General features: G+C 46.7%; 2 protein-coding genes across 5 annotated transcripts in view; one reads left to right on the forward strand and one right to left on the reverse strand.

Annotated features, from left to right (window-relative positions):
• Positions 1-2906: 2906 nt before the first annotated feature.
• On the forward strand, positions 2907-12111 carry LOC310667286 (uncharacterized protein; the record flags this gene model as incomplete). Its single annotated transcript, XM_083419126.1, has 4 exons — positions 2907-3036; positions 3859-3991; positions 11306-11444; positions 11595-12111. The coding sequence occupies 4 exons, from the start codon at positions 2907-2909 to the stop codon at positions 11874-11876; spliced, it is 684 nt and encodes a 227-aa protein (XP_083275252.1). The 3' UTR covers positions 11877-12111.
• A 141-nt stretch (positions 12112-12252) lies between these two features.
• The window catches only part of EMD (emerin), a 90632-nt gene continuing 81770 nt past the window's right edge, over positions 12253-21114 (reverse strand). For 2 of the 4 annotated variants that reach the window (XM_083421143.1, XM_083421145.1), the window contains 9 exons: positions 20228-20275; positions 19477-19566; positions 18082-18174; positions 17912-17992; positions 17551-17634; positions 16866-16946; positions 14854-14957; positions 14675-14727; positions 12253-12908 (listed from right to left, as the gene is read on the reverse strand). In XM_083421143.1, the coding sequence (XP_083277269.1) occupies positions 12653-12908; positions 14675-14727; positions 14854-14957; positions 16866-16946; positions 17551-17634; positions 17912-17992; positions 18082-18174; positions 19477-19566; positions 20228-20275 (890 nt within the window). In that variant the 3' untranslated portion in view covers positions 12253-12652. The remainder of the gene's footprint in view (positions 12909-14674; positions 14728-14853; positions 14958-16865; positions 16947-17550; positions 17635-17911; positions 17993-18081; positions 18175-19476; positions 19567-20227; positions 20276-21114) is intronic. The other 2 variants (XM_083421146.1, XM_083421144.1) reach the window with 1 other exon arrangement.

Consider the following 21114-nt stretch of genomic DNA (forward strand, 5'->3'; position numbering starts at 1 on the left):
ATAAGCATTTCCCACACATTCTTAAAATTTAACTTGAAGGACTAGAAACACACTCTCTAATGGCAGCAGCTGTGTATTGCACAGTCCAGGGCATGGATAGGCAAACTAAGGCCCGGGAGTCAGAGCCGGCCAAACTGCCTTCTAAGTCCAGCCCACAGGTGGTCTGGGAATCAGCATGTTTTTACATGAGTAGAATGTGTCCTTTTATTTAAAATGCATCTCTGGGTTATTTGTGGGCATAGGAATTTGTTCTCCCCCCCCCAAAAAAAAAAACAGTCTGGCCCCCACAAGGTCTGAGGGACAGTGGACCAGCCCCTGCTGAAAAAGTTTGCTGACCCCTGGTCCAGTGTTACTTTGCTGCCACCTCATGGCCACATAATAAGCTATGTGGAGAGTGATGTCTGGAATGTTACTTCGTGCCATGTGCCCACATAGAAAGACGATGCTACCTTCAGCTGTTTTAGGCACACAGAGCTACAGCCTTGTTCAGCCATTTGTTCCATGGGAGAGAATGGAAGGTGACAGTCCAAATTTCCTCTGCATTCTCCTAAAATGGAACTATTGCTACATCCTTTCCCATAGCCCCAGAGCTTCCGTTTAACTTGCAATACTTGCTTTGCAGGGTGGGGTGAGGTGCTGTTCTTTAAGAGGCTTGATTTGGCTCTGGGATCTCCTGCTGCAGGTCACTAAAATAGTTAACAAAGTGCTTTATAATTTTCTTTACCTTCTAAAAGCCAAGGGAGTAAGCGCTCATTTTCCCCAGAACAGCAGTAAGAATAATGAAACATTATTCTTTATATGGATAATGAAACATCATAAAGAAACAATGAAGCTAAACAGGCAGCAATCCTGCACACACACAGGAAGAGGTCCCATGGGGAGTAAGTTTGCTTGGCCCTGCACTGTAAGCTATTGAGCCCCAAGAGTGTCTTGCTGAGAGCCCTGGACAAACCTGCGGCCACGCTGCCCCTCTCCTCTCACCCCTGTCATTCCTTGCACCATAAGACTTCAGGAGTAAAGGTTGAACCCCCCCCCCCCATAAATACATATGAAGGCTTTCATATTTCTGCCAATATTTTGTTGCAAAATAAAGTCTGCTCTGTATACGGCTACATGCTGAGAGGCATAGGAAGTCCTACAAATAAACTGAGTTGTATAGGCTGTCCCTGGCACCTGAAGTCCCCCCCCCCCCCCCGTCCCCAACTGAAATTAAGGCTAGCTGCAGTGCTGAAGGTTTGACACAGACCCTGGACTGGCTCCAGTAGAAAGCTTTTTTGAAGTCAAATTGGGGGGCAAATGTTAAAAGTTGCCACTGAAAACCCACAATGGTTTCTCCTGGTTGCAATAGGCTCTCAGAGTTCATGGTCTCTCTGCCAGTGCCAGGCTATTTTGTGGTCTAGGCAAGACTACTTGCACCCACCAAAAAAATTGCTAACTTCAATTTTCAAAATTAGGTGTCTTGTGTGATAGGGAACCTTAAGAACAACGGGAACATTAATTCAGGAGCTTTTGTTACGATATGAAGAGAAGTGCGGTACTTGTGGTGACAGACTTTTGAAGTCTTTGAGGTATTGCTATAAGCTCACAGCACATCTGTGCCATAAGCACACAGCACATTCAGCATCATAGAGTTATAAGGGCCATCTAGTCCCACCCCCTGCAATGCAGGAATCAACTAGATCATACATGACAGGTGGCCATCCAACCTCTGCTTAAAAGAAGAGCCCAGCAGCTCCCGAGGGAGTCCATTCCACTGTTGAACAGCTCTTACTGCCCCAAAGTTCTTCCTGATGCTTAGTTGGAATATTCTTTCTTGTAACTTGAATCCATTGGTTCAAATCCTTTCTCCAGAGCAAGAGAAATCAAGCTTGCTCCATCTTCCATGTGACAGCCCTTGAGATACAGTGGTACCTCGGGTTACAGACTCTGTTAACCCAGAAATAGTGCCTCGGGTTAATAACTTTGCTTCAGGATGAGAACAGAAATTGCGTGGTGGTGGCACGGCAGCAGTGGGAGGCCCCATTAGCTAAAGTGGTGCTTCAGGTTAAGAGCAGTTTCAGGTTAAGAACAGACTTCCAGAACGAATTAAGTTCTTAACCCGAGGTACCACTGTATTGGAAATTGGCTATCATATCTCCTCTTTTCCATGCTAAACATACCCAGCTCCTTCAACCATTTCTCATAAGGCATGGTTTCCAGATTCTTGCCCTCCTCTGCACACATTCCAGCTTGTCAATATTCTCCTTAAATTGTGGTGCCCAGAATTGGACACAGGATTCTAGGTGTGGTCCAACCAAGGCAGATTAGAGTGGTACCATGACTTCCCTTGATCTGGACACTAGATTTCTGTTGATGCAGCCTAGAATAGCATTCGCTTTTTTGCAGCTGCATCACAGTGTTGACTCATGTTCAGCTTGTGGTCCACCAAGACCCCGAGATCCTTTTCACATGTTATATTGGTTCAGCTGCTTATTCCTGACTATTTCTAGAACCTTACACTTTTGCTTACTGAAACTCATTTTATTAGTTCTTGGTTTCCATGGGTTTTCCCAGTCTCATTGGCTTCGAGCTCCTTCTGCTCTCCCGGGCCGAGGTCTCTGCGCCAACCTGCTGCCTGCCGGGCTGCAGAAAGGGGCGCAGGAGCAGCGCCGGGCGGAAAGGCCGCGCTGGGGCTGGGGGGTTTCTTCGCCGGCTGCCCGGCTCTCTCTCCCCCCGGTGGCGCCCGATGCCCCTCCAGCTCCGCGCCGGCGAGGGGGGCGCGGGCCGGAGCGCGGGCTGGGCGGCGAGCGCCAGATCCAGTTTCCCTCCGCGGGCGCGCGCGGGCGGAGGCAGAGCCGAGCGGCCAGGCGGCGGCCGGCCGGGGAGCGAGCGGCGCGTTGGCCGCGGGCGCCTGTTCGTGGGCGCGGATGGCGGCGGCCGGGCCACGCGGCCTCCGGGCCGGGGAGGTGGCGGGGGCCGGGGAGCGGCGAGGGGTCGGCGGCGTGACCTGGCAGCGGGACACCGCGGGCAACTGGATCCGGCGCCTGGAAGCAGCAGGTGAGGGGCGCCGGGCCGAGAGAGCAGCTCCGCCGCCCGAGCCGCGCATCCTGAGCCCCTTGAAGTGTCCTCGGGGGGAAATGGGAAAACTCCTTAGCAGAAGTGAAAGTAGGGCGGGCCTCTTCCTTTTATTTCAAACTCTCTTCAACTCTCCTGGGAGGAACAAGCCGCAATCACCCGCCTCCAGATCTGTTAGTTGGTGAATGCTAAAGACACTCTTAATTTATTTTTATTTTTTTAATGTTTCTGGTGTGCTGCTGAAATAGGAAATGAAAGAAGCAGCACGCCCGTCCTTTCTAACTATTCAAAAAGACAGCACAGTTGAGAGAGTGGTCGGGGAAAGGACAGAGGATTAATCACCTAAAAATATTGAATTGAATTGACAAGCCCTAATCTGAAACCAACGTGGCTGAAGATTGGGAAAGGAATTTGAGGATGGGGCAAAGTTGCCCTAGTCCTGCCTGACGCCATTTCTTCTCCAACTCCTCTGCACCGACCCCCATGTCCTCTCCCTCCTTAGGATTTCACCTGGACCCCCCATGCGCCCAGCAGGGGACCTGAGCAGGCGGGGAAGAAGGCCCCCTTTCCAGAACATAGCTGTCAACTTTCAGATTTGAAAATAAGGGACCAGCAGCCTCCCCTGTCCCGGGGACAGTCCACGGGAGATCTAACAATCTGGGAAGCAGCGGGAAACGGCTCTGGAATAAGGGAATTTCCCGCAAAAAAGGGAAGGTTGACAGCTATGTTCCAGCAGGAGTTGCAGGCCTGGCCCTCCAACTGCGAGGCATTAATCCTCTTCTTCTTCTTCTCTGCTCCTTCCAGCAGCTGCACGTTCAGAAAGCGCAGCCAAGGGTGCTGAGGGCCAGCCTGCCGCCTCTTCGCGGGCCACAAGCCCTGCCAAAGGCCCTCGGAACCAGCAGCAGCTGCATCGAGAGTTATTGTTCACCCATCGCAAGTATGGCTAGAAGCTCCCGGCCTGCTCTCGCTCTCTCGTGTTTCTTGAGTGTCTTTCCAGTGGGTCTGTGCTGGTTGCTGGGCAGAACAACCCACACCTCTGGGTTCTTTCAGCTTTGTTCCCATCCCTCTTAAGGCCTTTCCAGGTGACTGTGTTTCTTTCTTGCAACGTTAAATGTATAGCTTGTTGAGAGGAAGCCAGAGATCCTTTATCAAGGAAATCCATTTTCCAGCACTCCAAACGCAGTATCTTGTTGCTCAGAAAATTGCTCTCCTCCCCTTCCCTGTCTCCACTGCTGGTCTGCCTATTGCAATGGTTTTTGCCATCTAGACCCACTTTGTGGAGGTGTCAGGAACACCTGTGGCTTTGTTAGCGATGGGCAACACTCCCGTTTCTCTATGCCATTTCACAACTTTAAAAATAAATAAAAGTCAATTTGGATGGCATTCTGCAAGCAGAGTTATACACATATAATAAAACTTTCCTAGTTTATTCTGGACTGAAGTGCTGGCCTTCAGCCAGAATAACATTTCCTATGTATCTGTAAACTTGTGAGAAAAAGTATTCTGAAGCTTCACAACTATCACCCTAGTTTATCTATCCGTGAGAGAAATGTGTTGAGGTATTAACTCAAACGATGATACTTCACCTCCTTCCCTAATGTGAAACTGCTGTAACAGTTTGTGCATATTCATGTTTCCCATTTTGAGAGAGAAACATAAAAAATTGTATTTTTCTAGGAATGAGGAGAGTGTACCCAATTTTGGGCTTGCAGCTCATGGGGTAATGGCCCTAACGAAGTTGGTGCTGTGCTAGTCCATTCCAAGCATATTTGCATATTTGTTATTTAGGTGACAGCTTCTCTCCCACAATGTAAAGTTAAGGGAGAAGTGGTAGGTGGTTTATTGTAGCAATAAACAATATCTAAGTGGACTTTATTTAAATTATGTTGGAGGTGTAACACCCTAGAAGCAGGCTGATTTCTTTATGTGACAGAATTGGGGGGCGGAGGGTGGGAACCGGCTCAAACCATAAGTGCTCGAGGGCCTTAGTATGATGGACCACTGTCCTCAGTTTTTCCAAATATTTGCCCACTTTTTGAGGGTCCTCTTGAGCTACTCAGTAACACAGCAGAACAGGTTCCACTCAAGCATGTTGGTAGAGCATGAGACTTTAAATCTCAGGGTTGTGGGTTCGAGCCCCACATTGGGCAAAAGATTCCTGCATTCCATGGGGCTGGTCTAGATGAGCCTCAAGGTCCCTTCCAACTCCACTTTTAGGATTCTAATGCCAGGGAAAACTCTTTTACTCCTTCTAGCAATTAATGGATGGCTGCATGGAATGTGGGCTGGGCTTGTGATTATTAAAAAGAGCTGATTCCCCCCCCCCCCATTATATTTTAGGGTATCTGGATTCTTATTTTTTAATAATAATACTAGTTTAAAAGCAAAATCCTATACCAATCTAGCCAGAAGTTAAGCCCCATTGAGTTCAAAGGGGCTTTTCTCTCTGATAAGTGGGTATAGAATTGCAGCCTGACTCAGTAACCAAAGAGTTATGGAGAGTCTAATGTTTATTTCCCCTGCTATCTTACTGATGCTCACATGCACGTCTGGTTCTTCTATTTGCTTTTACATTTTTGCCTTTTTCTTTGTGTGTGTAAGTAATTCTGGAAGGATGGGAAGAGGTTTAGCAGAGGCAGGAATCAACAGCATTGCGGAAATATTTGTTAATTGTTAGCCTATGTGTGAATAGTGTAAATGTGAGTAAATAATTATATACATACATCTACATAATTCCTCTCACATTTGCTCATGAATGTGTTTATGTGAGAGAACTAAGTGGGAATGGACACAGATAAAATATTGTGTCTACACAGAGAGAGAGCTCCAATTGATAATAATTTTTGTGTATTACTTTAATATTCCACCTTTCCTCCAAGAAGCTCAAGGTAGCATACATGGCTTCCCCTCCCCCTGTTTATCCTCATAACAATCCTGTGAAGCAGGTTAGGGCGAGAGACAGGGACGGGCGCAAGGTCATGCCGTGGTGCGGATTGTGGCCTCCCGTGTCTTAGTCTGGCATTCGAGCCCCCGCACCACCCTGTCCCTGATAATAATGCCAGCTCTGAATGTGCTGCCCCACTCTTGCTGCACAAGTCATGCCCACTGCCAAGCTGGAGAAAACTGTGGCACTATCCTCTTCCACCCACCTACCTGAGAGATCGCCATCCTTCTGCTCAGGATTCTCTTTGTAACCTGATTCGCATCCCCAGCCCAAGAGGCTGCAGGTGTCGCCTTTCCTTCCTCTGCTGGCCTCCAGCCAAGCCCAGCGTCACCCAGGAGCTGCTTTCCCTGGCCACGCTCACTGGCCTACTTCTGGGGCCAGAACAGGGCAGCTTGGCAGGGGGTGGGGGGTGGTGGCTCTGCTCTGCCCACAGAAAGAGCAAAGCCCACCACTCCCTCAAGCCAACTCTGATAATGGGGAAATTGCTCCTCAAAGCAATTGGGGGCAGGCAGTGAGGGAGATGGCGGAATCTGTCCATTTCTGGTCTCACATTTTTCTAACCTTATGTTCAGTCATCCACATGTCTTCAGAAATTTTCAAGTAAAATAAAACAAAATAAATCCTCATGAAAATTCCTTCAACATTTTAGTGTGAATTTATCCTAATAAACAACTTTTATATTCAATTTTGCCTAATGTACACATTTTTGCATGCACTTTCTCATAATATATGCCATGCATTTTTGTGTTGTTTTCATAATTTCTTTTCCAAAAAAAGAGTACTGATTAAATTTGTATACCACCCTTCATCGCAAGATCTGAGGGTGGTTCATAATATAAAAATACAAAATGAGAATACAAAATACACGATAAAACAAAAACAAATAACCAGTTCTCCATCAAACACATTAAAAAAATGATAGAATGTTAATCAGCCAAAATCTCATTATTCTGTCCCCATATTTTTTATTCCCCTTGATTTCCCCTATAATTTATCAAAGTGATTTATCAACTATCATCATCATCAAACCTTTTATTGGCATCACATACAAACATCCATAGCAAATCAATACAGAATTCCCACCTTCCCAGTGACACAAAACATTAGTCAAACGAAAGAGGCAAAGCAGGCTAACATTACATCTCTATGTCTCCAGGGAGATCAGACGTCTGCAATGTGTTTGAGTGCCAAAAAACCAGATAAAGATATTTAGCCACTAACTTGGTGAGCTCCTGATTATTCCCCAGTAATAGAAAATGTATGACCTCTAACTCTGGTTTCCACCTGGGGATGCAGAGTTGATCTAGGAACTGCTGGCACAGATCAACATATAGTTTACATTTAAGAACCATATCTGTAAGAGTTCCCACCTGATGGTCTTCACATGGGCAAATTCTTTCTCCTTCCACCATTCCCGAGAACCTTCCCCATATGAGGTTTGAAGGATTTAAATTAAACCTGGCCAGCAAAAATGCCCTTCTTTTTGAGGATTAAGCAAAAATTCAAGATCAATTGTGGTTAATTTCATATGCCCAAGAAAGCTGACAGTTAAGAGGGGAACATGTTTTCTCTGCTGCTGCTACGGCTTTTAGTTCCTGGCATTCATTGTCCCACAACCTAGTTTTTATTTTAGCCTTGGCAGATGGTGGGGACATCAATTGCAAAAATTCCACTGACAACCCAAGTTGCTGTACCATTGTAGCCCCGGGGAAAGAAAGGGATCTAGCAAAACTTCACTAAGGAGAGGATCTTTATCTGTTGTGAGGCAGATGTTTAACCAGCATGTAAGAAATATCCCAGGCTACCGTCTCTACCTTGTGTGACCTCCCTCTAAACACAAGGCTGCATAGGGTACACAGCGTGGGACAGTAAAAATCTTGAAGAGGAAAGCTGCCTGCACTCATTCTACCAGCTGGGTAAACCCTGGCAGCCAGACTGGAATTCCGTAGAGCAACTGAGCTATATCTTTGGCGTTGAAGACCTTGAGGGCAGAGGGGATATGCGAATTACCTCTTGTTCTAAAGAAACGCCTTGTGGCCTGCATAGACATCTTACTGACTCACCGCCTTTGCATGGTGCGAGGACCAGAGAAGCCTACGATGGAATGTGATTCCCAGGTAGCTGAATCTGAATACCTGCTGGGTGGGTTCCCCACCAAATACCCAGCTCTAGCTTTTGCGTGAATTCCCAAAAACCATTATTTTGCTTTTATCAGAGTTCATGCACAATTTCATTCTGGACAGATAGTCAATTCAGGAATTTAACAAACGTTTTAGGCCAATTCTTTTCCGTGAAAGCAAAATCATATCATCAGTGTATAGAAGGATGGGAATGCTTGATGCATTGAGTTTTGGGCTGTGGGCATCCACCTTGTTTTAGTAAAGAAGTGAGGTCGTTAAGAGAAAGATTAAAAAGAGAGGGAGCGAGTAAACAGCCCTGCTTTACTCCTCCATTTATAATGACAGGATCTGTCATTACATTCCCTGGTGTTGTTCTTATGCGACAGGTGTTCTTTGCGTAAAGCTTTTTGATCAAGTAAAGTAATCTAGGTTCTAGGCCCATTGTCTCCAATTTGGACCATAACAGCCCCCTGTCAACAGTGTCAAAAGTAGCCTTGATATCAAGGAAGGCCACATAAAGACATTCTTTTTGAAGCCACGTGCATTTAGCGGCTAAATGAGATAACACCTAACAGTTGTGTAAAGTAGATTTCCCTGGCCTGAACCCTGCCTGATCTGGACCTATGATGTTATTTTATTCTTATCAAGCCAAGTAGTTAGTTTATTTAACAGATGTTTAGCATACCATTTCCTGATGTTTGACAGTAGACTTATTGGCCGATGGCAGCTTTTTGTCACCCTTTTTAAAGATTGGGATAATTATAGATTGCTGCCATGAGTTAGGTATGATACCAGATCTATCTATCATAGTGAATAGTTCCTCTAGTATTGGAGCCCACCACTCTGGCTTGGCTTTGATCAATTCAGATGGAATAGCATCAGGGCTGGCAGCCTTTCCTGCTTTCATCTGGTCAATTAAAGTTATAACTTCAGTGATGGAGACAGGGGACCACTCATCTGCAAAAGTAAAAGTGGTATGGTCTTGACTATCAGGTGGAATACAGTCATCAAAGAAAACCGCCTTAAAACGCTCTACCCATTACAAAGATGGAATCAATGTCAGTGAATCATCCTGTGTCTGTGGGGAGTCTTTACAATTGAGGGAGCTATTTCTGGTCGCCAGAAGCACCAACCCAGTCTCAAGAGATGTTGCCTTTTATAATTTGCTGTTGATTTCCTCCACTGTTCTGGCAGTCAGCAGACCGTGGTCCGCGAGTGTTTCTGCACAGAGCGGTGCCCCCTCTGATAGTAGTTCATGGGATAGTTCATGGGCGCTCGTCTCAGCATTCTCCCCTGGGTGATCTCCACCCATTAAAGTGTTCCCACCTACCTGGGAATGTGCTCTACTGGATGTGGTAGGTTCTGAATTCTGTGCTCTTACGAAATCATCCAGTTTACTCTGCTTGCACTTCTGCTGTGGGCTCACTTGTGGAGAAGAGACCGGTCGCTTCTTTCTCCTAGTCATTTTCCTGGAGATGCAGCCGCTACTAATTTCTGCTGTAAATCGGAAAGCTCGGCGTCCTCCCAAAATAGAGCAATTAATCTCCACTCCTGCTGATAAGTAGTTGGTAGATTGAGTGGAGCTGGAGCTAATTAAGGCTTTCTCTGAGACTTGACAGGACTTTCTCTAAGACTTTTAACTTGAGCTTTTAACTCAAGCTTTGTGAATATATTAGTTAAGGAAAAGCTGCCAAATGTTGTAGATAAAATACTGAGGCTGATAAAAGCTGATAAAACTAATAAAAACTAATAAAAACCGCACAACTGATGTGGAGCTCAAGTCAGTGCTTCCACTAATGACGCCATCTTGGTAAAGTATCTTTATCAACCATAGTTTCTTCTGTCCACTAAACCAATCTGCCCGCTGCCACGCCTCAGGTGCCAGGGCTCCATGGTGGGGGCACTTGATTGTGCCCCCTCAAAATTGTGTGCCCAGAGCCACAGCCCCCTGCTCCCCCCATGCTATGCCTCTGCTCCCAATAGCACTTCTCCATGCAGAGGACCTGTTACTTGCTTGCTCTTCTACTTGCCTTGAGCATACCTGATGAAGCCTTTTTGATAACCTCTTGCAAGCCTGATCTCATTCTGAGGGTTGGCCTAGCCTGTCCTCCCTGCCACCGCATCTGTGATTTCCCCTTTCTTCCATTTCTATACATGCCCTTCTTAAACCTTGGCTCACCTCTAAGCTCCTTAAGCAGTCACACGGGTTTCTCTACGTGCCTCTCACTTTTCTTTATTGTTAGACTTATCTGCCATTGTGTCTTCATTATTTCACCTTTAAGAAACTCCCATTTTTGAAACCAGCCTTCTTAAAGTCCATAGCATAGTTGGACATGCACTCTGGACTTTAAAAAGGGTGCTTTTAGTAAGTTTAAGGAACTACTGGGTGAGATCCCATGGTCAGAAAGACTTGAAGAGAGTCCAAATTGGATATTTAGTATATTTAGGTTGCAGGAGTGCTCACGATAGTGTTTGTTTCTAAGAATTCCAAAGCACCACATTCCCCCCAAATCTCTGTGTGTGTACTGAAGGGCAAACTCAAATCTACTCGCTCACCTGCAATGAGATGCCTTGTTGCCTGTGACTACTAGGCAAGGGTTTAAGCACAAAAAGCACACTATCCTTTGTACTTTCTTCAAAGAAACCTGGAAATTGTAGTTTCATTGAGACAAAAGCCCAATGTATTTTATATATATCGATGCCTAAGCAGCTGAAAATCTAAAATCCTTTTTACTCTCTGCCTTTTGGCAAAGGGAGCCAGGCTGCTTCTGAAGGTGTTGACGCCATTAAAAATGGGAAAACAGTCAGTTTGTAAATAAAATACTGTAGTTTTACTATGCCAAACTGTTCCTGCTTTGGCTTTCCCACCAGAACTGTGTGGGTTACACTTGTACTTTGTAACTTACTGAGTTGCCCAGAGTAATGCAACAACTCCAGGCCAATGTTGTGGAGAGTAGATTAGGAACATTAACACACAACCCTGTTAGCTTTACAGGGATCCTTAGACGGTTGAAGTCATCTTACACCCTCTTAATTCAGTAGCACTGGCTTAAGCCGTGAATTTGTTACTTGGCTCAGTGAAGGCAAAGTAGGTTGGCAGGTGGTTGCCACAGACATTAGGGAATGAGCTGCTGAGGGTGGGAAGGGACAATTTACGGCTGTCTTGTTTTGACTTCCCTCCTCTCAGAGGCCTGAGCCTTCGTTCTAAGCCAGAGCTGCTGCAGGTGCTGGAGCACCGGAACCGGCGCCGGGACGGGGTGGAAAGTGGCGTGGAGCAGCCGTCCCTGGAGCAAGAGCTGCTGCGCTGGCAGCAAAGGCGGGAACAGGTAACGCCCAGAGAACGTGACTGTGGCTGTCTTGATGCGGCTCCCGCAATCTCCTGAAAGGCCACTTGCCAGCACTGCCATGGTGTGTGGGTCTTCTCTATGGTTCACTCAGAAACACCTCAGAGAAACAGGGTTTTTTTTTGTCTACAGAACCAGCAACAGGAAGAAACAGGTGATACGGTTGGGAATCAACCAGAGTTCATCCAGGTCCGGGAAAACCTACGAAGGACACACTATCCACGAGATCCCCCTCCTCTGCGTGCAGCCCCTCCCCCAATATCCAGCCCCTTCCTGCGCCCTCATCTCACTAATCGGCAGCCCTTCAGGATCTCAGCCCCACGCTCATCTGTGGTCCCCAAGCCTCCAGCCCCACAGCTTCAGGGCTCCCTAAAGGGCTCAAGTCTCTCCTCAGCTCCCCTTGCCAACACATGAGCTTCCTGCCTCCCACCACACTTGTCACTAATACGACCAGACACATTATGGCTCCCTTCTGCTCTAGAGCTAGAGAGGCAACCCCACAGCAGCCTTTGTCCTAACTGGCTGGGCCTATACTGCACCCAAGAGCTGGAATAACCTGAAAGGGAAGGGGGCCAGGGGTTGCTCTGATCTGGATCCCCCTTCTCCACACCACTTGTCAGTCAGATAATAAAAGCCCTCTTAAACAGAACGTCTCGCTGCTTGTTACCTGCAGTTTTAGAGAATGACCTGCTACTTCATCTGAGGGAAGGGAGGAATAAGCAGCAGCAGTGACAATGGAAAAGGTGAATTAGTGATTGTCCACACAGAGATAAAAATGAAAGACACAATCTTTAAAAATACAAAAACAAAACCCTTTGTGGGGTTTATTGGATATTTCATGTTTGCACACATGTTTAAAGAAAAAGCTATTGATAAGCTACATATATCCCCTCATTTCTCTTTCCCGCTCATGTGAAATAGCCACCCATGCCCAATTAATAAAGCACAAGTTACAAAAATAGCAGATTAAAAATACTCCAGATTAAGCTAGCTGAAGTTTGACCAGGGAGGTGGGGAGCTGCCATGATTTGGGGAGGTTGATAGGATCCCTCCATCTTTCAGCCCCTCTATTCTACCCTCCACTTGGGGGTTACAAACAAGAAGGCACTTAGTGACGGCCTGAGAGAGATTTCCCAGGCTCTTTTTGAGGAGACGGCCTAGGTGTACAATGTGCCCCCATAGCTGAGGCCTCACTGCTGAAGAAACTTCACAAAAGGGTTGTCGTCAGCACCGCCCTGAAGGAAAAAGTAGATGAAGGCCAAGAAGCCAGCCAGCAACACAAAGAGGAAGAGCTGGGGCCACAAGGGCAGGTAACGTTTTGTTCCTGTGGCCCCTTCTGCTGCTTGGGTCTGGCGCTCGGGATGGATGGCACGGCGTGGCTCCACCCCCAGAGTGGACAAGCCAGGTGATTTCCGGTAGAAGATGCTTTGGTAGGAACTGCTGTCCCTGAAAAGGCAATTCCAGAGGAGAGAGATCATTCCTGCCACCTTCCACTAGGGCTTAGCATGAGCCCCACCCACCCTGCATAAATTAAAGGTAAAGGTACCCCTGCCCATACGGGCCAGTCGTGACCGACTCTAGGGTTGCACGCTCATCTCGCTCAAGAAGCCGGGAGCCGGCACTGTCCGAAGACACTTCCAGGTCACGTTGCCAGCGTGACGAAGCTGCATCTGGCGAGCCAGCACCAGCGCCGCACACAGAAACGCTGTTTACCTTCCCGCTATAAAGCGGTCCCTATTTATCTACTTGCACTTAGGGGTGCTTTCGAACTGCTAGGTTGGCAAGACCTAATTTATGCAAGACTGCATAAATTAAAGTCTCCCTAATACAGATTGTCATGGTACCCACCGCATACGTCAACTTTCCAAAGGGCAATGGCCCCATGTCTGCCAATGACCCCTCTCTTTTCACATTTGTAAGTGGCTGGCAATTCTAGCCACAAGTCTGGGTATGTCTCCTTTCTGCTCCTTCTACACATCTCCCCTTCCTTGTACCCAGCCAGTGGGGAAGCCTTCTATAGAGAATGCAAGAGGCCACCCTAGGGCTAGGTTGAACTGGAAAGCATTAGCAAGTGCTGTTCTTCCTAGGTGTGTTCTTCCCTGCTGTGGCATTGACAAAACAGACAACAGTGTTTCAGCAAACCATTGTGCAATGACAGATTTGGGCAACTGCCAAAAGCAAAACTTCCTTATCACTAATTAATATGAGGCACTATCCATGGATTAAGTCTCAGTGAAATTAAGAAGCGCTTCAGAGCACAGTAATGCTGTTTCCCAGCTCCAGTTTGTTTCAGTGGAGCTCATAAAAGAGAACACCCTGGTGAATTGTTCTGCAAAGGTCCTTCCTGCTGAGAACTGGTGTAGCACAGTGGCTCTATCACCTGAGCAATGAATCTAGACATCCCTCATTCTAATATCATGTCTGCCCAAAGCAAGCCCTTTCCCCCTCTCTCCACCCATCCCCTGGCCACAATCATTCTGGCTACCTTACAGAGCAGAAGATAAATATGTGCAAAGTGTTTTGAAACTCCGGAAAGCACCACACAGATGCTAAACTTTTATTATCATTATATAGCTAGTTCTCAGTCGCTCCAGAAGACAGGATTAGAACCAATGGGTGGAAATGGAAAGCAAGCAGATTTTGGTCTAACCATTAAGAGAAATTTCCTAATGGAAAGTGTTGTTTAACCATGGAATGGGCTACATTGAGAGCCAGTGGCCTTTCCTTCACTGGGGGTGGCCAGGGCTAGATGGCCACCTGCCAGCGATGGCTATAGTTGCTTCTGGCATTGCAGATCCTGCACTGAGCCCGGAATTAGGCTGAATGGCCTCCAGGATCCCTCCCAGCTCTCATGCTGATTATGACAATTACAGGGCTTGGCATCCACTGCCTGAGGCAGCAGGCTCACCTCTAGGCACTTGGTAGCACCACATTTAGCCAGTCCTGTGACCACCCCTAGTTTTATGTCTAGAGCCAATTTAGGTTCCAGAACTCCTTAGTAGCCTGAGAATAAGCTTGAGCCCTAAACCTGTAGGAAAGCCATCTCCTGGCTAGAAGGTGGTGCCAGACCCAGGAAAGGGGGGGGGGGAATACTGAGCATCCATCCAGCATGGGCCACGTCTGCCTCAGCAAGGGGCCAAGCATCTCGCTCCACCACCAGCTCTGCCTGGAATATTGTTTCCCGCAGGTGCCTCTGCATTATCCCTGCTTACCTCACAGATGGGACATCCTTCTGGCTAGAATTGTAGGGATACGGCTCTGCAATCTGAAAAGATAGACAGATGCCCATCAGCACAGGGCAGCTATGAAGGGACCCTTCCCTGGGTGAATTGGATGAAGCCCAGCGTGGGTAGCTTCCTCGTTCTTGCCACAAAGGTGAGGAACAACCTACTGGTTGGCGGGCACTTGGTGCCTCTGGACGTGCTCCACTGGTCAACGATGACACGTAACTCTGGTAGGAAGATGTGGACGTCTCAGAAGAATTGGCATCCCAGTCTGGGGGAAACAAAGACAAAAAACAAAGCCATTAGATGGAATAGGCAAGAGTAGGGATGGGGAAGGGCGGGCCAGGAGATCTCCCCAGCCAATAGTGCAACAGCATTTTTCCAGGGGGGTTGTGATAGCCACATCCCAGCTCTTGTGAGTGCTGTGCTACCTGGGGAAGGGAGACCTGGCCACAACAGAGAATGTGCCCCCTCTGCTTGCACCCACCCTTCTCCCATTTGAGGTTCTTGTTGCCACCAGATAAGAGATTATTTGCCAGGCTGCCCCTTATCAAACAGTCTCCATAATTTCCCTGGGGTCTCTCTGTTGCATCCTTAGGAAGCGGAAGTTATTGCTATAGGCATCAAGGTGTTTACATTAAGCTGAGACCACACAGGTTTATGAAACCAGAGATAAATTTACTAAAATGGAGACATATTGAATTTAGAATGTGCAAATATCACAATGAAAGAAATGCAACTCCCCCAAATTAGAGAAACTAAAAATATTCCCTTTGGAGCAAACCTAAATACAAAGTGGATTAATGCAACCCTCTATCCCTAACCTATTCAGACCCTAAAACTCACCAGGTTCTCAGGAGAATCCCTATTTATGGGTTGCAGCCTTTTCCCTTGCATTGCCTGTATCCCCAGCCATCCCGTTTCTTCTTATCATTCTGAGATCCCAAAGAGGCCTTTGCTGCTTCTTACCAGGCTCAGCAAACTTTTGTATATCATGTGTGACCTCCCTGATTTGAAGACCCTCCTGGTTCCATCTGTTTTCAGAAGCTCCCCATTTCAATCACAGACCCTTCCCTTTACATGTTTCAGATGAGCCCTCGGATGAGCAACGTGCAGTTCATCACATCAGCAGTGACAGGTCCCTTTTTCTTGATGTTTAGGGCCTTAGAAGCAAACGTATACATTCCCATATGATACACAGATAGTTCAGGACAGTAAAGCTCAATTCCTTAACAGGTGTATCACAGCTAGGAAGGATTAACCCTCCCTATGTGCTGCAACCTCCCATTTGGTCAAACTCCATGCAGCAATTAGGCTTGGGAAAAGATCTTCAAGTGGAGGCCGGATTCAAGATTAATTGCTGCAATGAAGGTGGGGAATCTTCAAAGAGATTTCTGCAATCTTCATGAGAACTGCAGCTGGAAAGGGAAGCGGCAGTCTTCAAAAGGGTCACCCTGCTCCCTGCCAGCGATTAAAAAGCTAAATAAAAAAACCCCAAGCCTAATTGCTGGGGAGTGAGAGAGCCTGTGTGTCAGGTGCTGGTTGCACCCACTTTTGCATTGGCCTTAACCACCACTAGCAGGCGGTTAGGGAATGTGGCCTGCAGCCTGAAAAAGGCTCCCCCTTCCTGAGATGGAGTGTAGTGCTAAGTATAGTATCAGCTGATGGACTGAATTCAAGCCCACTAGATGATGTAGCCTTCTGGTCTTCAGCTGGTAGGTGGGTCACAATAACAGCAGAATTACCACCATATAAATACATGGTAAAAAAAAATCAGAAATGGGTCCCCAAATGCAAAGGGTAAAAGTGGATCCTGGGTCTGAAAAAGTTGGAAACTACTGGGGTAGCCAACTCCTGCAGAAAGTGAGCCCCATAGCACTAGCAAAGCCCCTGCACAGCACTTCCCAAGCACCCAACCATTACTGGATGTTTGGGAAGTGCTGTGCAAGGGACTTGGGTTATCCCACTCCTCTGCCAGCTGCCCATCTGTTTAGTCATCCAATGGCAAAATGCTGTTAAGTGACTGACAGCTGGGTTGTCCCACCCACCTGTCATGGTTGGCGTGTGGGAGGTGGGGGCAGATAAGGATCTGGCCTGACAGGGCAAAGAGGGTTCCCCACCCCTATGCTTCAGCTCTGATTCTACATGGCTGGTTTCTCTAGCCCCCCGTCTGTCCTACCTTCAGTCGCATATGTGGAGCGTCCTTCATGGCGAGGCAAACGATACTTTTCACTCAGGTAGGACCTGGTGGGACTGGAATCTAGGGAAGGACAGGGTGGGGGAAGATATTTAGCAAAAGGGTTTTCCTCTCCTATTAGATTTCATGGCTTTGTTAAAAATGAGATTTCTAGGCTTTGTGGCTGTGGGGAAATGTTAATAGGGAGAGTGGGAGACGGGCAGCAACAGCAGGCAGCAGAATAGGCTTCAGCACACTGCATTTCTGCACTCACATTATGTGGATTGTAGATTAATCTGTTTGAGGTGCAGCATGTTGGTTTTTACAGGGCGTGCCTTCCTTGTCGCAGCTAACCCAGACTGTCGGAACACTGCAAAATCAAAACTGCTCACCTAAATTCACCGATACTTAGTTGCACTTTGTCCCATCAACAAATCATTGGGACAAGAGATCCTAGACTAGCTTAAAGTTAATTTTCATAGGATTTTGCTTTGTAAACCGCTTTGAGGGGCTTTTTTATAATCAACTAGTATATAAATTTTATGAAATGAAATAAATGACTAATCTTAGTCTACGTATGAGATACTGAAGCCAAGCTGAGACAATATAAACCGTTTGGCTTATCAATTTTAATTACTGTATTTTCAGAAAGCAAGACTTGAATGTGGAGACCAGTGGAGCCCCCTACCTTCATTTATATACTCAGAATAGTATTCCTTGGATCCTGGAGAGTCATAGTTTTCTGTTACGTAAGTCCTTGTAGAGCCAAGAGCTGGAAGGGGCAAAATGAATTGGAGAGTTTGGTTTGGTGGCAGCAGTTGTCCTTTGTTCCCCAAAAGTACTAGGAAACTGACAACACACCCAGGCTGTGCTGCCCTGCCCTGATCTCCCCTGAAGAGATGGTCCCCTTAGTGATTCCACCCTGACAAAGCTACCCTTTTTGCTCCCCACATCTCCTAGATTGATGCTGTAATGGTCCCTAAATTCCTCCCTACAAACCGACTTTCTGTTTTACTGGGAATTCAGGAGTTGTTTCTAAAACGTCTCACCTTCTCGCCCATAGTTGAGGTTTGGCCTGCTCTGAGGACTCACAAAGGTCTCTCGGATGTAGCTTTCGCTGGTGGATGGCTCTATGTTTGTAAAAACACATGGGAAGGAGGGGCATTAGGACAAGTGTCTGACGGGGTACCTTTCCCTGTTTTCCCCCAATTATTCTCACCTGTGGACAGTGATCCTTTTCCAGGTGAAGGACGCTTTCTACGCTCAGTCTCGTATTCATAGACTTTCTTTTCATAAAGTTTCCGGGTTGATCCTGAAGGATAGAATCCAAGCTGAAGGTTAACTCCTAGATGACAAAAGTTTACTGCTCCCACAAGACTCTCACCCATGCCTCTTTCAAACAGCTGCCCGCTTCAAAAGCCCACCTGACCTTGCAGCCTTTTCCACACACCCTCTGCCGCTTGAGGATCACGGCAATATTGATGGCATGCAAATACCTCAGTTAACCAACAAGGTTTTTTCAAAACAATTATCCACTTTGGCAGCTTTCTTTTCCCTCCATTCTATCTTCTAATGTTAAGGGACAAACCAGGCAAGATAAAGGCTCCCACATTTGTTCTTTGTGGCTGCTTTTCTTAGTCCCCTTGAAAGCACGGGCTGGTGATTATTGATTTTTAAAAGGAGGACATGGTGAATTCTCCCCATCGTACGCTCCATTCTTCCAGACACCTCTCTCTCCAACCTAGCCATACTCAGAATAAAGAGCTGGACAGGAAGGTGTGTGACAGGAAGGATCCACCTTCCCTTACCCACTGTTCCCTTCTGCTATGTAGAAGGCAGGCTTTTGGGTGGCTTTTTTTCTAGAAAAAAAGGTGTTGGAACCTTGTTCTCTTATAATGGCAATGGCGCCCACATGAGAGGTGCCGCAACTGAGTTCCAGCAAGTTCCAGCTGAAAAAAAAGCCCTGGGTGGCCTGATCCAAGACAAGACTGGGCTACTACATCTTTACAAATTCAGCATACAAGAGGGAATTTCAGTACGTAAAGCTGAAAACCCCTCCCCTTGTTGGCATCTCTCTCGAGAGACAATGGAGTGCGCCTAAAAGGGGGGTGGGGAGAAGACAATTGGTGTGTTAGCAGCAAACCTGGGGTGCAAACCTGCCCAGTCCCAAAGGAAAGCGGAACAATATGTTTGGCACCAGCTTGGCTGCAGGAGTTGCCGGAAGGAGGGCGTACAAGGTGCCACCCAACCGTCTTCGGGACTCTACTCCAGATTGGTTTAGGATTTATTCTTTAGCCTTTTCTTCTCCTGAAGAAGTGGAGTGGAGGTTTAGGATCAGAGATTTCCTCCTCCTAGATGGGTTACTTTCCCAGGTGGACAAGCCCTGGCATCTGTCTCTCATTTCCCACAACAGCACATGCAGAATCCACCTTCTTTACCATTCTTTACTATTGTCTGCTCAGTCCAATTCTCTTTTACATCTGTCCACTCTAACAGATTCCCCTGTTTACACTTTATATGTAAGCTGTAGGCCTGGCTTACTGAGTTTTCCCTTTCTAAGCTCCAATCTATTTCATTCCCCTGAGAGAGACAGGTGTAGTGCTAGAGTCCATACCAACAAGAGGCCCGTGTGGGATGCTGTATTTCTTCAAACGGGCAATAAGCTCTTTATCTGTCAAACCTTCATACGCCTCCATGGTGCTACCTAGAAAATACAGAATGGGGTTGGGGGAGCATGAAGGGAGAGTTACACACAGTACTCCTCATGCCATGATTTTAAGAGGAAATAAATAGATATAAATATATTTTTAAAAGACTACACCAGCAATTAAAACAATTCACCCTGAAACAAAATGCAAGCTGGTAACAAATGAGATTGTGACAGGTTCCGCACAAAGAACTGTTTCATAAGTGGGGATGATTTCAGTGAAGTGGGCAAAACGAAGTCAGGCACTCACAAAACCAACTACATAAGAATGAACTAAGGCAGGGAAACAAAAATAGTCTGCAATCCTAAACACAGTTCACAGAGAATTAACTTCCATGGAACTCAATGGGACTTACTAGTAAACATTCCTAGGATTGCTCTGTGCATCCAGTATCCAATAAAAGGGATTGTGAGGGGAATGTGACATGAGAAACCATGGAAAATTAAGTGCTTTTTTTCTCCACTGTCCCAAGAGAGGTGAGACAGGCCCCAAAGGCAGCACTGCCTCAGCAAGAGCTCTTAACACTTACAAGCGATTGATTGCTAATGGGTTGGGCAGGGCAGGGCAATGTGATTTGAAGCAAAAGCAGTTTATTGACCTTGAAAGGAACAGTTGCCAAAGTCTATAGAAAGGGCATGTAATTTCCCAACTGCTCACCAGGTGGTGAGAAAGGGGACTGACCTCCTCCTGCTCTTGTAGAATTGGCTGCAGATAGAATACATTTCAGGCACATCCAGAGGGATTTAATACTAAATATGTGATTTTCAATTATTATTTTTCTTTAAAAAAACTGAACTGGGAAAATATCCAGATTCAGCTTTCACAAACACGTGTACATATACAAACACCCACACACATTTTTAAGCCCTGCTAATTTTAAATGCTATAGAAACATATAAAAATATTATTTCCTAAATGTTTCTGCAAAAATTCAAAGTATGTGGAAGGGGATGCCAGATTCAATTCTCCTGTTTGCCTGGTACTGGATAGCTGGATGTGTCACCTGGCCCCTTGTCCATCTCTCCAGGCAGGAAAGGAGACCTGGGCCCCAGAAGCCTATTTCCAGCTGGCCGCCTGGGTGTTTGATACACATTTTATACATAATAGTGGAAATTTTACAAATATTACAAGTTTCTTTTTAAAATACGTAAACATTTTAAGTGATTTTAAACTTTTGGTACTGAATAAGGTACAATATGAATGGTCTCCTCTTTTAAAAAATGGGAGCAGTTGAAGGTGGGGAAGGGAACCCAAGAGAATATTTGCCGTATCAATCCAGACTACATAGATTTGAAGCAGAATGAGCTACGTGCAGGCAAAGTCCTGAACTCCTCCCAGCTGCACATGTTCGCCCCGGAATGGAGAAGGCAGTTCAGCAGGAAGAGCAGGCGGAGGCCGGAGGCGGGCAGGCAGGTGCCCGGGGTTTCTCAAGAGCGGCAGCCTGGCAAAGCCGGGGGAGGCGAGGGCGAGGCGCCGCCAAAGGGCCGCGGAACTCGGGTATCGCATCGCTCCCAGGACAGAGGCCTGTCGGGGCTCCAGAGCAT

This window comes from Podarcis tiliguerta, assembly GCF_965153285.1.
Source record: "Podarcis tiliguerta genome assembly, chromosome: 17".
NCBI lineage: Eukaryota > Metazoa > Chordata > Lepidosauria > Squamata > Lacertidae > Podarcis > Podarcis tiliguerta.